Below are 15,787 nucleotides of genomic sequence, written 5' to 3' on the forward strand. Positions count from 1 at the left end.
ATGATAATATTTTTATGGTTTGTTTCTAATTTTACCCCTTTCCCTTCTATTAACTGTTTGTGTTTCAAAACTCTATTCATTCACTTTTTTATTGCCTTGTGTTTTTCTTGATGGACAGTAGGTAGGTGCAGGTAGATGTAAAACCTGCCGAAAAGTGGCAATTTTGGTTACAGGACGTACCAGGAGTGTAACTGGAGGAATCTGATAATTTTGGGAACTATGAGAGACATTTATCAAACACGGTATAATGTGAAACTGGCTCAGTTGCCCCTAGCAACCAATCAGATTCCACTTTTCATTCCTCACAGACTCTTTGGAAAATGAAAGGTGGAATCTGATTGGTTGCTAGGGGCAACAGGGCCAGTTTCATTTTACACCACATTTGATAAATTTCCCCCATTGGTCCGTAACTAATGTTCTTTGGAAAATGCATCAACGGGTTTCTCTCTCTCTTTTTTAGACTAGGGCAACATTATTATATTATTATAAATAAAAAAGCATAATGGGCTACTTCATTGCTGTAATGCTGAAAACCTTGGACCATGAATCAAATCAAATCACATTTTTGGTGGCAACACAAACTAACGTTTCTATGAAATTCAGGGGGTAATCAAAGGGTTGTCAAATACTACAAATGTTGTAATTTTTTCCCTTAAAGGGGTTATCCAGCGCTACAAAAACATGGCCACTCTTTTCCAGAGACAGCCCCACTCTTGTCTCCAGATTGGGGGAGACAAGAGTCGTGTTGTCTCTGAAAGAAAGTGGCCATGTTTTTGTAGGACTGGATAACCCCTTTAAACAGTGCCACCCCTTTCCACCGGTTGTATTTATAGCTGCAGCTTGGCCCTATCCACTTGAATGGGTATGAGTTGCAGCACCAGACACAACCGATACACAAGAGTTGTGCCAATTCTGGAAAATCGCAGCCATGTTTTTTCAATCTTGCACAACCGGTTATCAGGCCTCCTGGCACTGTGATGACAAAGCTGCCCATGCACCACCAGCCTAGTTTTGCTCATACCTACTATTTACATCACCTGCATTAGTGACAGCAAATTCTTACAACGTACAAAAAATAGCTTGCTATAAAACGTATCACACGTACACTAGAAGGACTTTGCATATTAACACGTATCATTTCACTGTTGTATAAAAACAAACATGTACAAGACAGCATGCTGTCGACCTCAATGCATGATAATCACTACAGGGTGTTATACAGCTGGCTGATAGCAGTGACATTGCAGGAACTCTATTCACTTTCTTGCAGAACTGTCATCGAATCCCAGGGTGTCTGAAGTATTTCCAATCAAAATTCATCTTCTGAACTGTCCGCCAAGAGCATGACACGGTCTTGCATGCTGTTAAACTCTCTCTGCTTGGGAAAACAAAAAAAGACCAGCCATTAACCTGTATTCTGACACCTCAGTCATGGGGGCTAGGGGCTTGTGGTGGGGTGCTGGGCTACATACTATACTGGAAGCTATATCATGATGAATGGAAAAGCCAATACTGTTACTTACCTTTCTTTTATGTCGTTTGAAGCCATTCCTCCTGCGGCGGTTCATAATCTTTATGCTGTACAGAACTCCAAGGATAAAAAGTGCTCCAGCTATACCAACTCCCACAGGTACCAGCATACCAGACATGTATCCTGCCTGCATGGGAAATAGCAGACGCATAAATATTCAGCATTCTGTCTCTCTAGTGCTATTAACCCCATGAAATCCCAAGATTAACAGTAATACCTTACATAGCCCAGCATCTGAATTATTTTGCATTACAATTCTGTCATTTGGATTAGTTTCTTTCAGTTTGGCTTTTGCTACGACAGTCACTTTAAGTGTAAAAAATACATACCTCATTTATAAAAAGAACCTGAGATCAGCCCAAAAAAATTAGTTTTTTTTAAATATCATTTTATAGCATATGATGCATTGATTTCAACTATGTTTGTACATTAATGGCTACACCCAAAATATGGAAATTTTATTATTTGGTCGACTTTCTGCGCCTTTTCCTCTTTTGCATATCCTTTTTTGCCAGAATTCCCAGTGGAGCAGCAATGGCCTGCAAGGTCCTATTCACATGTCCGTAATTCTATCCGCAATTGCGGACAGAAAATAGGATCAATGTAGTCTAATGGCTCCATTTACACATCCATAGTTGTGTACAGGGCTGTGATCTGTACTGTTAAAAAAAAAAAAAAAGAACAGGCCCTGGCGTGGACTGAAATTCCTAAACTGACACACCAATAGCACCCAATAGGATCCACAATCCACAAATAGTGACTAGGTTAATATTAACCACAATTTATAATTTTGCAGATCAGCAAAAAATACGGATGCAATACGGTTGAAAAGTTGCGAATTGTTAATGAAAAATAGCGGACTTAAATGTGCAGAGTTAAAAAATTTACTGACGTGTGAATAGACCCTTAGTCTCCACACATCTGTATGACAGACTTTCCTTAAGAAAAAGTAGTACCCCTTGGACCTATGTCAATAGACCTCTCACTAGCCAGCTAACACCCTGCTCTGCACTGAAGAGGGGCAACATCCCTGAAACAGCTGTCTGCAGATGGAATGTCTTTTCTTTTGCAGAGATTGTTTGGCTTGGCATAAAATTCCCAATCAATGTTCTGAGACTCCAAGATAGAGTAAGTCTTGACTTGAAAGGATATATATATATATATATATATATATATATATATATATATATATGGGTATAGCAAGCTCACCTTAATTGTGCTGCAGGCACAACACCAATAATTGTCTTAAACAAAAATAATAATATAGAATTCACTATATTTCATGCCCAGCCTGTAGTCGGCTGAAGATGCAAAACTAACTCTTAAGAACAGTCGGTGTATGTATGAATGTATGACACCCGTACCAGCTACCTAAATAAAAGACAAGTAAAAATAATAAAATGTATATTTATTAGTGAGTACAGACAAAGCGCTTTGAAGGGAAACACCTCCCCCTTCCTCATGTGCCCCTAAATAACACTAAAATGTAGGGTAACTGGTGATTTGCAAGGGAACCCTGTTGAGTAACTGTGTACAGTTTTAGACATAAAACATTATAAAAATAAGTTACATCAGAAGATAACATAAACAATTAGAAATACATATCAGTTTTGCAAGATTTCAAAATTTGTCAAGATCTGAAGGCAAAGCTAAAGGGGAATTCAGGTTTTTCATAGTGAAATTCTGCTCACCTGTGTGCAGAAATAAATTGTTAAAAATTAAGCGCATTGCACCCGCCCTCCCCTCCCCTCGTACAGGATCCGCAGCAGATTTGATGCCACAAATTTGTTGCTGTGTTCAGTTATTTAGTTACATTGATATGCTGCAGATCTGCTGTGGATCCTGTACGTGTGAACGCACCCTTAAGCAATATTGGGTCCCTTCCTAACTACCTGGTGAGCTAGACCAGGGAAAGGTCACTAAATGTTGGTGCAACCCAGGGATTTGTGCAAATATGTGTGACCGAAGATTAGTGTTGAGCGGAAATGCCAAACTGTTCAGGTTCAGCCATCTTCTCTGAACCCAAATGCTCAGCATTTGACTCCCAGTGTCTGGAGAAGTTGGATGCCGCCCCAGGGAGTCCTGGAAAACATGGCCATACAGCCATAGGCTTTTTCCTTGTTTCCCTAGCAGCCTTAGGCCTCCATCCAACTTTGCCAGACACCAAGAGTCAAATGGCGAGCATTCGTGTTTGGAGAACGTGGCCTAAACTGGAACAGTTCCCCAAGTCCACTCAACGCTACCCAAGATCTTTGCATCTGCAGAGTAACTTTCAATAAAAAAAAAAAAACAGGTAATAAGCTACATACTGTAAAAATGTATAAAGGCAACACAGACAAAACATTGCACTGTACCAGTGGTGATCAATAAAAAAACAGCTCCAAATGTGACCTTACTCCTATCTTACTCCTATGTTCCTGTACCTGGACTGGCACAATGGTTGGTCCCATGCGGTACACATGGTTATCCAGTGCTGGCTTTTCTTCTGCATTCTATATAAAAATATGGTTGAAAGCCTGAGTATCCCATTGTAAATTATGCATAAGAACTAAGAGCAGAGCGGTATTTTTGTCAAGCACATAGCCTTTGAAGCATTGGAGATCTAAGGCATTTCTTTCCGTCTAGTTTCGGGAAAGGCTTACACATATATTTGTGAATACTATTAGTAACTCTTTATGGAAGGTACTTGTACTAGGACATTTATTGCGGTTTCTATCAAACCATATTAAGAGGGGCACAACAAAGCATTCTATTCGGTTGCTAATAGAGATGAGCGAACCTCAAGCATGCTCGAGTCCATTCGAACCCGAACTTTCGGCATTTGATTAGCGGTGGCTGCTGAACTTGGATAAAGCCCTAAGGCTATGTGGAAAACATGGATAAAGTCATTGGCTGTATCCATGTTTTCCAGACAACCTTAGAGCTTTATCCAAGTTCAGCAGCCGCCACTAATCAAATGCCGATCGTTCGGGTTCGGATGGACTCGAACCCGAACCCCGTTCGCTCATCTCTAGTTGCTAAGATTATAAAAAAGCTATTGACCATAAAAAAACCAACACTTTTCAATGAAGTACACACAAGCCATTGGATGTTATGAGACACGTGTAATATTATTAGCACTGGTAAGACAGTGCAGGATTCTCGATTCTTTTATATATCTTTAACTAGTGCAGGTAACATGCATCACTGGTCCAGAAATGAATACCATGACCATGAAGATCATGTATGGCATATAAAGAGGACCTGGCTGCAATTTATCACTTTACGTCTATTTCTTCCTAGTGGCAGCTGCTCCGATGGGTAAAAAACAGCCAATTTCTGCTTTTTATCTTATCATTTTTAAATCAGATAAGTTAGCTGGGTATCTCTAGTATGTTGATCTCTATAGAGACCTGGGAGATTATTAAAAACCTGAAAATTTACTATGCATGGAACCCATCTGACTCTCCTCTAGCAGCAGATGTTGGGATGAAAAGGACATGATAAAAGCCAGCATTCTACATCTTTTGTTCCTATGAAAGAAATTACTGCCAAAGGTGTCTGGCAGCCAGGACTAAAGTTAGTGGTGTGTAACCTATGTGAAAACACAGCATGCATCACTCACCCAATAAGACATGGGTGTTGTTGGCTGGAATTCGTGTATCAGAAGTGTACCACACTGCCTACCACCTAAAAGATCATGCAGAAAGCTGCTGAAGCTCTCTGCCTGATCATAGCAAGGGCTGTGCAGTTGTGCAACTACAACTACACAGTTATATCTCCCCCCTGCACTGAATTGGGATGACTGTGCACAAGCAGGAAGACAAACCATCAATTTTTAGATTCGTGCTAAAGACCATGCAAGACAACAGTCTATGTATGGGGAATATACGGCGTATAAAACAAAAAAACAAGAAGGCGCTACATGTGCTGAAGCGGTTGCATCTACTTGTTTTCTATGTCCTGTTGGACTTTTTTACATAAAACAGCCTATCATTTAGTCAGGCTCACCTGGTGATGTTGCACAACACCAAAGACAGTGTATCGTAACCTGCGTAGAATACAGTGCATAAACTGGTAATTTTCTGTGCAAATGGACAATGAAAGTAATAATCATTCTCTGCATTTTCACAGAATAGTTCAAATTCCATATTGTTTACAGGCTTTGTCTGATATACCTGCTTATGAAAGGAGGAAATTCAGCATTCAGCATGGAGCAAGAAGCAGAGTCTGCTGAGCAGTCTGCACACTGTCTTCTAAATTGAGTGAATGTAATTTTATTGCTGGTACAATACTTTAAAGCAAATGTACCATCAGTACATTTGCTTTAAGCTTTTCACATGGATAGAACTGCGCCGGCACGGGGAAGCCAGTGCTGCAGTTTTTTGAACCACGGCCCGGGTCCCGTGTGCGGCGCCGTTTCTTTTCCCAGGTATCGGCAGGGCGTTAAGTACTGGAGGCAGGCCTCCCGTGGTACATTTGCTTTACACATTTGGGGCCAAATATTTAGGTCTGAAGTCTGTGACTTGTGAATTAAGTTCAAGGCCAATAATATTGCTTGTATTTTGCTTCTGCTAGTATAGTGTTCCAATAGACCACTATACCTTGCATACCCTTAATATTTTGTTTACAGGCAAGGCAATAACTTTGAGCAAGGTTTTCCATACCTATAAACTAAAAAAAACCTTCTAGAAGGAAAGTAGAGCTTAGCCTAGCCAAACCATCTCTTCAAAGATTAGCTTTCAGCGGTGTTCAAAGCAGGTAAAGAGTGAGGAGTTGGAGTGAGTTGGAGTTAAGGGATTTTCTCTATTTTCCATCATTATGCAGATGGGGTTGTCTGTCAATGACTGACCAGTAGAGATGAGCGAACGGGGTTCGGGTTCGAGTCCATCCGAACCCGATCATTCGGCATTTGATTAGTGGCGGCTGCTGAACTTGGATAAAGCTCTAAGGTTGTCTGGAAAACATGGATACAGCCAATGACTATATCCATGTTTTCCACATAGCCTTAGGGCTTTATCCAAGTTCAGCAGCCACCGCTAATCAAATGCGAAAGTCCGGGTCCGGATGGACTTAAGCATGCTCGAGGTTCGCTCATCTCTACTGACCAGTTGCTGCAATGCTAACATGATCCAGATGTGTGAAAACGTGGCTAGAATTACAACTGAATGCAAACATGGGTTAATATTATGATCCTTTAAATTCATTTAAAAGGCGAAAAAAATTGCAAGATCTTAAATGATCCATAAATTAATTTTTTTTTATAACTTTTAGTGCTTTAAGGAAAAACCCAAGCTTAATATAAGAACAAGGAATATTCATGATTGTAGCTTAAAGGTCACCTTTGCTTCAGATTCCTGCTATGTTATATAAAATATACATTAATTCTACTAAAATTCCCGTAATGTGCGTTAATGTATCAATTTTTCAACAGCTGTCATCTACGCTTCTCCACACAATGATCAAACAATATAATAAATCTTCATGATTACACACTCCGGTGACTGGGAGTATGTGTAATGCTACATCACAATCTTAGGTTACGAGATTTTTGCCATAAAAAGGAGCTTTATTTAAGAGATCTGACAGTACTCCCCCCCCCCCTTCTTTGTCTTATCTTCATTATAAATCACTACTTGTGTATTTACAATGAATAGCAATGATATTGTATGTTACATAGTTTTGTGCAGAACAGCTACAAAGATCATCTCTCACTATGGTAGACTTGGTATGTGCGTATATTACAGCTGGCTCTCTGATTGTAACGTTTCATTTCCCCTCCAGGGGCGCTGCTGAGAGATTGAAAGCTACTAAATTGATGTAAAGCTGATTTCGGGGATCATAATGGTGGGATGCCCTTGGGTTTGGGTTTAACCACTGGGTCCACCGAAAGACCCTACAGTAGTATGTGAAGAAATATTTCTGACTACCAATGTCAATTCTTTGGGCGGAGAGGAACAGAGAGCACGCAAGGCCTCTCATTGAAAGAGATAGCAGGCAACCCAAATTCAATCACAGGAGATGTACAGTACCCAGTGCCAGAAATGTAGTGTCAAGGCTGCCAGGAAAACATGGATACAGCCATAAGCCTTAGGCTGTATCCATGTTTTTTAGGGCTCCCTAGGGTGGCATCCAACTTCTGCAGCCGCGGGGAATCAAACACTGAGTAAATGGGTTCAGATAACGTTGACGAACCCAAACACTCTGACAGGTTCGCTGAACAATACCAGAGATCTGACAGATTTTTTTAAGCCAAAGCCAGAAATGGATTTGAAAAGAGGAGAAATCTCAGTCTTTCCTTTGTTACCTGTTCTCTGTGTATAGTCCATTCCTGGCTTTGGCTCAAAAAAATCTGTCAGATAATCTGTTGGTTTAATAGGGCCCTAAGTCACAAATGAGTTCATCATCCTAATCACTGACCAGACAAACTTATTACCCTGATGAAGGGGTTTTATCCTCTGTGCCACTCCTCCCCATCTTGTGCACCAGGTGAATGAGAGTAAAAATTGGGTGGCTACTAAAATAAAATATGACATGCCATAGGTCTGTGAAAAATAGGGCATAAATAGCAGTCTGTAAGAGATGGGGGCATAGGGAGCAGTTTGTGGGAGATGGGGAAATAAAGCGTTGATGAGAGAGTACATAAGGAGTCTGTGAAAGAGTATAAAGCAGTCTGTGAGAGAGGGGGCACAATGAGCAGTCAGTGACACTTGTTTATAGAAAGAAAGGTTTTGGTAACAGATAGGGTATAAGGAGCATGAAAAGCAGGAGGAGGTTCCAACAGCACCAGATAGACCCAAGTCTTATGCGTAGGGGATGCGCGCTGGTACAGCTATAATCCCAGTAGTAGCCGGTAAACAGAGTTCAGAAAAGGCAAAGTCCGGCAGCATCCACACAGGTTCAGTAATCTTCACAAATTTATTGAAGCATCAAGGCAAGATACAACGTTTCAACTCCCTGTGGAGTCATTGGGGGAGATTTATCAAAGGGTGTAAAATTTAGACTGGTGCAAACTACCCACAGCAACCAATCACAGCTCAGCTTTAGGCAGTGCTGAAAGGAAAGCTGAGCTGTGATTGGTTGCTGTGGGCAGTTTGCACCAGTCTAAATTTTACACCCTTTGATAAATCTCCCCCATTGTCTTTGGGTATAAGGAGCAGTCTGTGTAAGAGGAGCAAGTGTTGATCGACTCAGGGAATTTTATCACTAACCAGGAATATCTCTAATAAGTAGGTTTGTTGAATAAAAATTTCATGGCTACTAGAAAGAATACGTACGCTGACATGTCAAAGCTCCCTATCCACCAACATTGATAGGGGCCATCGATATAGTTCACCAGCACTTTGGTAGTAGTACTCACTATTGTTTAAGTGAGTATAGTGATGTAGCATAGTCACCCACTGACAGCAATTCCTGTTGCTAAGCAACAGTAAAACCCTTTGCAAACAGCCTAGCAAAATCCTTTAATTTCCTTTTAAACAATTGACTGTACACGACTAGACTGAAATGTTAATGTACCATAAGAATTCATGGTTGTGGCATTTTTCTACCTCCAGTTTTCTTGAAATATTTATCAAATATTATAGACAGCTGTCAGAATCAGTAACTGATAGGATATTCGGCTTCTCTTATCATCAGGAACCTCCGTCATCTCCAAGAAAGAAAAATGTATCCTGCTTATTCTAACCCATTAAGAGTGACTGTGGGCCAGGGACGTCTGATGATAATAGATGAGAAGAAATGGTTAAAGGCTGCTGTCCTCTCCAGGGTAAGCAATCCGTTAACCTTGAAGACTGTGATGTCATTTCTGACACTGATAGGATTTTTGCAGACAACACATGGTCTCAGCTCCTAGTAGAGCCCTTATCTTTTGCTCCAGGGATCTATTGTGAGACAGGAATATTTAGCCTCCTCTTCTCATGACATAACAAAATCACCTCCCTAAGGACTCGGCACAGTGAGGGCCTCGGCCATTGTGCACTGGTTTATTGAAAAAAAAAGCTGGAGATCTCAAGCAGATAGCAGGCCTCCATTCTAAAAACACGACGGCTAAATAAGGATGTAATTCATGGGTTTATCATTGGTAACATTTGCATCGTATCTATAATGTTTGAGACGTGTGGCTTAACCAATTCATGGAAAGAAAGATGTTGTTGTTCCTTTGATACAACTGTCAAGGTCAACGAAGGTTGATAGTTGGTTGTCATTACAGTTCTGCAAGAATAATCAATCAGAGGGGTTTACACATCACCCATGAATATGGTCAATGGGAGAAAAAGGTCTCTCTTGCAGAAGTAGCTCTTGTCCCTCCGAACAAAATATCAGGCATGTTGAATTTCAACATAATTACTCACCTCACTCGACTCCTGGCATAGCCAGCCTTCTTCTCTTAAGGCCGTATTATATGGCCCGATGAGCCATGTAAGCGAACGCCGATTTGCTTATTGAGCCTATTACACAGCTCAATGATTGTGTAGCAAGGGATGTATATATATTGTTAACGACGTCTGTGCAGCCCCTTGCTTTCACATAGAAAAGAATAAAGTTTATACTTACCTATGCTCCCCTGGTGTCCTGGTGCAATTTCACTGCGTCTTTCTGCTCCCCACAGCTACCTCTGCCACTTCTGGCCCTGTCTCTTCAGTGGCAGGCAGCTCAGCCAATCACTGGCCAAGACAGGACAGCCCAATGGCCAGTAATTGGCTGAACATCCTGTCAGTACAGATTACAGGATGAGTGGAGCAGGAAACGCTGGGTAATGGCTGCAGGACACCGGAGGAACCTAGACATGTAAGTATAAACTTTATTATTTTACTTTACAGTGTCATCAGCTGTTGGCTGTGCATTGCTAGTACACAAAGCGATGCATGGTCGGCGGCAGATGAGTTTTCAACATGTTTAGAGACAACGATCAGCTGACTGAGCAATATCTGCCGGACTCGGCCTCATTTGGCAAACTATTGCTGTTCAGTCATGGTCCTTCTGGATCTGGTTGACCTCATCACTATTTGAGGGATCAGATTTCTGGGACATTGGTACTTGCTGATAAGGTCAATCTTGGTGGTGTATTTACTGAACCTTGCCTGCAGATTCACGTTCAGACTTTGCCTGGCTTTTCTTAGTGCACTTTGTGTTTCTGTTCTTGCCTCCCGCCTTGCCCTTTGGATGGCAAAGCATCTGTGGTTTTGATCCTTGGCTGTAGCCTGATTAGATTCCCAGTTTATCTTCTGCCCTTTTGCTTCCTCGTGACAACCCTTAGCTTTATTTCCCATTACACTACTGCCCCATCAGTGCTACTGCTACCAATATTATAAGTGAAGAGTGGTTATTATGGGGACTGTGATAGGGGAATCTGACCAGGAAAGTCCACACATCCTTAAGGGTCCTTTTACACCTAACGATTTGTCCATCAAGGGTGGCCACAGCAGCCAATCAGCTAGAACAGCACTCCTTTGCAGTGCCTTTACACATCAAAACAAATCAAGCGCCATGCTGCACAAATGATCCTTGTATCTTTTCTGCAGCCCTAGAAACTGACAGCACAGATATGTATATAGCCAGATCACAAGCAGTAGTGCATACTTACCATCCGAGCTGTTTGTGATCCGGCATCCAGGTCTTCAGCCTTCTGGACGACCGATTGGCTATCGATCATTTCTGGGGTAGGCGGGGCCTGAAGATACAGTAGTGGCAGGAGGACTGTAGACCGGGATGTTGAATCACAAGGAGTGCAGTTGGTAAGTATACACTGACAGAAATCTGGTAACTCCCAGCACAGATATACATATACAGCACAGATTTACATTTCCTATTATCATTATCGGCCACACAGAACTCCCTGTGGAGTCATTGGGGGAGATTTATCAAAGGGTGTAAAATTTAGACTGGTGCAAACTACCCACAGCAACCAATCACAGCTCAGCTTTAGGCAGTTCTGAAAGGAAAGCTGAGCTGTGATTGGTTGCTGTGGGCAGTTTGCACCAGTCTAAATTTTACACCCTTTGATAAATCTCCCCCATTGTCTTTGGGTATAAGGAGCAGTCTGTGTAAGAGGAGCAAGTGTTGATCGACTCAGGGAATTTTATCACTAACCAGGAATATCTCTAATAAGTAGGTTTGTTGAATAAAAATTTCATGGCTACTAGAAAGAATACGTACGCTGACATGTCAAAGCTCCCTATCCACCAACATTGATAGGGGCCATCGATATAGTTCACCAGCACTTTGGTAGTAGTACTCACTATTGTTTAAGTGAGTATAGTGATGTAGCATAGTCACCCACTGACAGCAATTCCTGTTGCTAAGCAACAGTAAAACCCTTTGCAAACAGCCTAGCAAAATCCTTTAATTTCCTTTTAAACAATTGACTGTACACGACTAGACTGAAATGTTAATGTACCATAAGAATTCATGGTTGTGGCATTTTTCTACCTCCAGTTTTCTTGAAATATTTATCAAATATTATAGACAGCTGTCAGAATCAGTAACTGATAGGATATTCGGCTTCTCTTATCATCAGGAACCTCCGTCATCTCCAAGAAAGAAAAATGTATCCTGCTTATTCTAACCCATTAAGAGTGACTGTGGGCCAGGGACGTCTGATGATAATAGATGAGAAGAAATGGTTAAAGGCTGCTGTCCTCTCCAGGGTAAGCAATCCGTTAACCTTGAAGACTGTGATGTCATTTCTGACACTGATAGGATTTTTGCAGACAACACATGGTCTCAGCTCCTAGTAGAGCCCTTATCTTTTGCTCCAGGGATCTATTGTGAGACAGGAATATTTAGCCTCCTCTTCTCATGACATAACAAAATCACCTCCCTAAGGACTCGGCACAGTGAGGGCCTCGGCCATTGTGCACTGGTTTATTGAAAAAAAAAGCTGGAGATCTCAAGCAGATAGCAGGCCTCCATTCTAAAAACACGACGGCTAAATAAGGATGTAATTCATGGGTTTATCATTGGTAACATTTGCATCGTATCTATAATGTTTGAGACGTGTGGCTTAACCAATTCATGGAAAGAAAGATGTTGTTGTTCCTTTGATACAACTGTCAAGGTCAACGAAGGTTGATAGTTGGTTGTCATTACAGTTCTGCAAGAATAATCAATCAGAGGGGTTTACACATCACCCATGAATATGGTCAATGGGAGAAAAAGGTCTCTCTTGCAGAAGTAGCTCTTGTCCCTCCGAACAAAATATCAGGCATGTTGAATTTCAACATAATTACTCACCTCACTCGACTCCTGGCATAGCCAGCCTTCTTCTCTTAAGGCCGTATTATATGGCCCGATGAGCCATGTAAGCGAACGCCGATTTGCTTATTGAGCCTATTACACAGCTCAATGATTGTGTAGCAAGGGATGTATATATATTGTTAACGACGTCTGTGCAGCCCCTTGCTTTCACATAGAAAAGAATAAAGTTTATACTTACCTATGCTCCCCTGGTGTCCTGGTGCAATTTCACTGCGTCTTTCTGCTCCCCACAGCTACCTCTGCCACTTCTGGCCCTGTCTCTTCAGTGGCAGGCAGCTCAGCCAATCACTGGCCAAGACAGGACAGCCCAATGGCCAGTAATTGGCTGAACATCCTGTCAGTACAGATTACAGGATGAGTGGAGCAGGAAACGCTGGGTAATGGCTGCAGGACACCGGAGGAACCTAGACATGTAAGTATAAACTTTATTATTTTACTTTACAGTGTCATCAGCTGTTGGCTGTGCATTGCTAGTACACAAAGCGATGCATGGTCGGCGGCAGATGAGTTTTCAACATGTTTAGAGACAACGATCAGCTGACTGAGCAATATCTGCCGGACTCGGCCTCATTTGGCAAACTATTGCTGTTCAGTCATGGTCCTTCTGGATCTGGTTGACCTCATCACTATTTGAGGGATCAGATTTCTGGGACATTGGTACTTGCTGATAAGGTCAATCTTGGTGGTGTATTTACTGAACCTTGCCTGCAGATTCACGTTCAGACTTTGCCTGGCTTTTCTTAGTGCACTTTGTGTTTCTGTTCTTGCCTCCCGCCTTGCCCTTTGGATGGCAAAGCATCTGTGGTTTTGATCCTTGGCTGTAGCCTGATTAGATTCCCAGTTTATCTTCTGCCCTTTTGCTTCCTCGTGACAACCCTTAGCTTTATTTCCCATTACACTACTGCCCCATCAGTGCTACTGCTACCAATATTATAAGTGAAGAGTGGTTATTATGGGGACTGTGATAGGGGAATCTGACCAGGAAAGTCCACACATCCTTAAGGGTCCTTTTACACCTAACGATTTGTCCATCAAGGGTGGCCACAGCAGCCAATCAGCTAGAACAGCACTCCTTTGCAGTGCCTTTACACATCAAAACAAATCAAGCGCCATGCTGCACAAATGATCCTTGTATCTTTTCTGCAGCCCTAGAAACTGACAGCACAGATATGTATATAGCCAGATCACAAGCAGTAGTGCATACTTACCATCCGAGCTGTTTGTGATCCGGCATCCAGGTCTTCAGCCTTCTGGACGACCGATTGGCTATCGATCATTTCTGGGGTAGGCGGGGCCTGAAGATACAGTAGTGGCAGGAGGACTGTAGACCGGGATGTTGAATCACAAGGAGTGCAGTTGGTAAGTATACACTGACAGAAATCTGGTAACTCCCAGCACAGATATACATATACAGCACAGATTTACATTTCCTATTATCATTATCGGCCACACAGAACCCTGTTTACACAGGAAGACCCAAAATTTTATCAGGAGCAACACTCCTGAACGGCAATCGGCCCATGTAAAAGGCCTTTAAGGATGACAAATGAGAAAATCCCTTGGACTTTGCACCTATGTCTAGTCAGTGCCCAGCCGATTACGGCTTAGAGAATCCACATCTCCATTGAGAAAGATGGCAACTTCTAATCCTTATCTTCCCTGACATCTGCCATTAGCTAATGGTCAAGAGACTTCCATACACATACAATAATCAGCTGATCCTACCTGAATTTGGTGGGTAGCAAAGTAATAATCAGAATAAGGAACCTCATTGCTCAGTAATCCCATGGATTTTTAAATAAAGGTATATTTTGCTAATGCCTTTAATAATTCTTAAATAAAATAAATAAATAAATAAAAAATAAGGTATCAAATTTTAAGAAAATCTTTAATAGAGTTCCTCCTATGTTACTTGGTAACACAAGAGATTTTATTAGTACAGACTGAGTGGGGGTTCAGCAATGCACAAGGTACGTGATTGTGGGAGATTAATGAGGGTTGACGCAGGTTCATTACAAGGGCTCCATCTCGATCAATACATAGGAGCAATTCCACGTTGGAAATGGAAAAATGGGCTTTTGTGACAGTAAATGGAGAAGAAGAATTGGAAAATAATACCACAAACAGGGACAATCACAAAAACCCAAAGAAGCAGAAAAAGGCATTAAAACGTAGAGATGACTAGTAGAGTACATGTTGGTGGGTGACTTAATGGATTTTCTATTGTATTTAACGTTAGTGATGATTGTCTGCTTTCTAAGCTATAAGGCAAATAAAATAGGACCATGGATGATCTTTGATTCATTTATACCCAATTATAATTGAAATTACAACACCAAGAAGATAAAGTTGTGGAGATATGGAAATCACAGGATCGACAGATATGTTAATGTAGCATGCAAAATGATAAAAAATGCAAACCTAAAAAAAATCTTAATTTATTTAGTACTAAGCATGTTTGGCATGCGCAGAAAGAAACACACTTACATGCTTTGGCATGCTGTAAATGAAGATTAATGGTTGTCTGAGTTATGTTCTGCCAGGCTGAATGCACTTGGGCATGCAAATCATCTGGTAGCTCCCTTGTGAACTGTCGACCGATGGTATCACAGTCGCACTCAAGTGAGGCAAGTCCAGAGACACTGCAGGCCATTGTAGCAGGACCAACATGCAATGTGGAGTTGTCCTACTGAAAAACACCTCCTAGGACACTTCACAGAAATGACCATACTGGTGCAATGCCAAGCTCTTAGTATACTTGGAACATTATTGGCACATTATGCAATCCCACACCATAAACCCAGGAGTAGGATCGGTTTGACATTCCCCCATAATAAGGCATCCTTAAGACATTGCACACATCGTCCCCAGACCAATTTCAAGATCTCATTGTGTCCAAGACAAAAGCAGGATTCATTGTTGTAGAGGACAGACATCATCTATAGGCTTCAATCACATTTACCAAGGCTATGTTTACAAATGCTGTCTTTTTTTTTTTTTTTTACCTAAAAGACCTCC

The 15,787-nt window shown here is 41.5% G+C and overlaps 1 protein-coding gene across 3 annotated transcripts in view; it reads right to left on the reverse strand.

Annotated features, from left to right (window-relative positions):
* Positions 1–784: 784 nt before the first annotated feature.
* ARMH4 (armadillo like helical domain containing 4) overlaps positions 785–15,787 on the reverse strand; it is a 115,458-nt gene continuing 100,455 nt past the window's right edge. For 2 of the 3 annotated variants that reach the window (XM_069950115.1, XM_069950117.1), the window contains exons 7-8: positions 1,524–1,658; positions 785–1,378 (exon numbers count right to left, since the gene is read on the reverse strand). In XM_069950115.1, coding sequence (XP_069806216.1) covers positions 1,310–1,378; positions 1,524–1,658 — 204 coding nt within the window. In that variant the 3' untranslated portion in view covers positions 785–1,309. The remainder of the gene's footprint in view (positions 1,379–1,523; positions 1,659–15,787) is intronic. The other variant, XM_069950116.1, reaches the window with a different exon arrangement.

The sequence above is a fragment of the Dendropsophus ebraccatus genome, chromosome 13, assembly GCF_027789765.1.
Source record: "Dendropsophus ebraccatus isolate aDenEbr1 chromosome 13, aDenEbr1.pat, whole genome shotgun sequence".
NCBI lineage: Eukaryota > Metazoa > Chordata > Amphibia > Anura > Hylidae > Dendropsophus > Dendropsophus ebraccatus.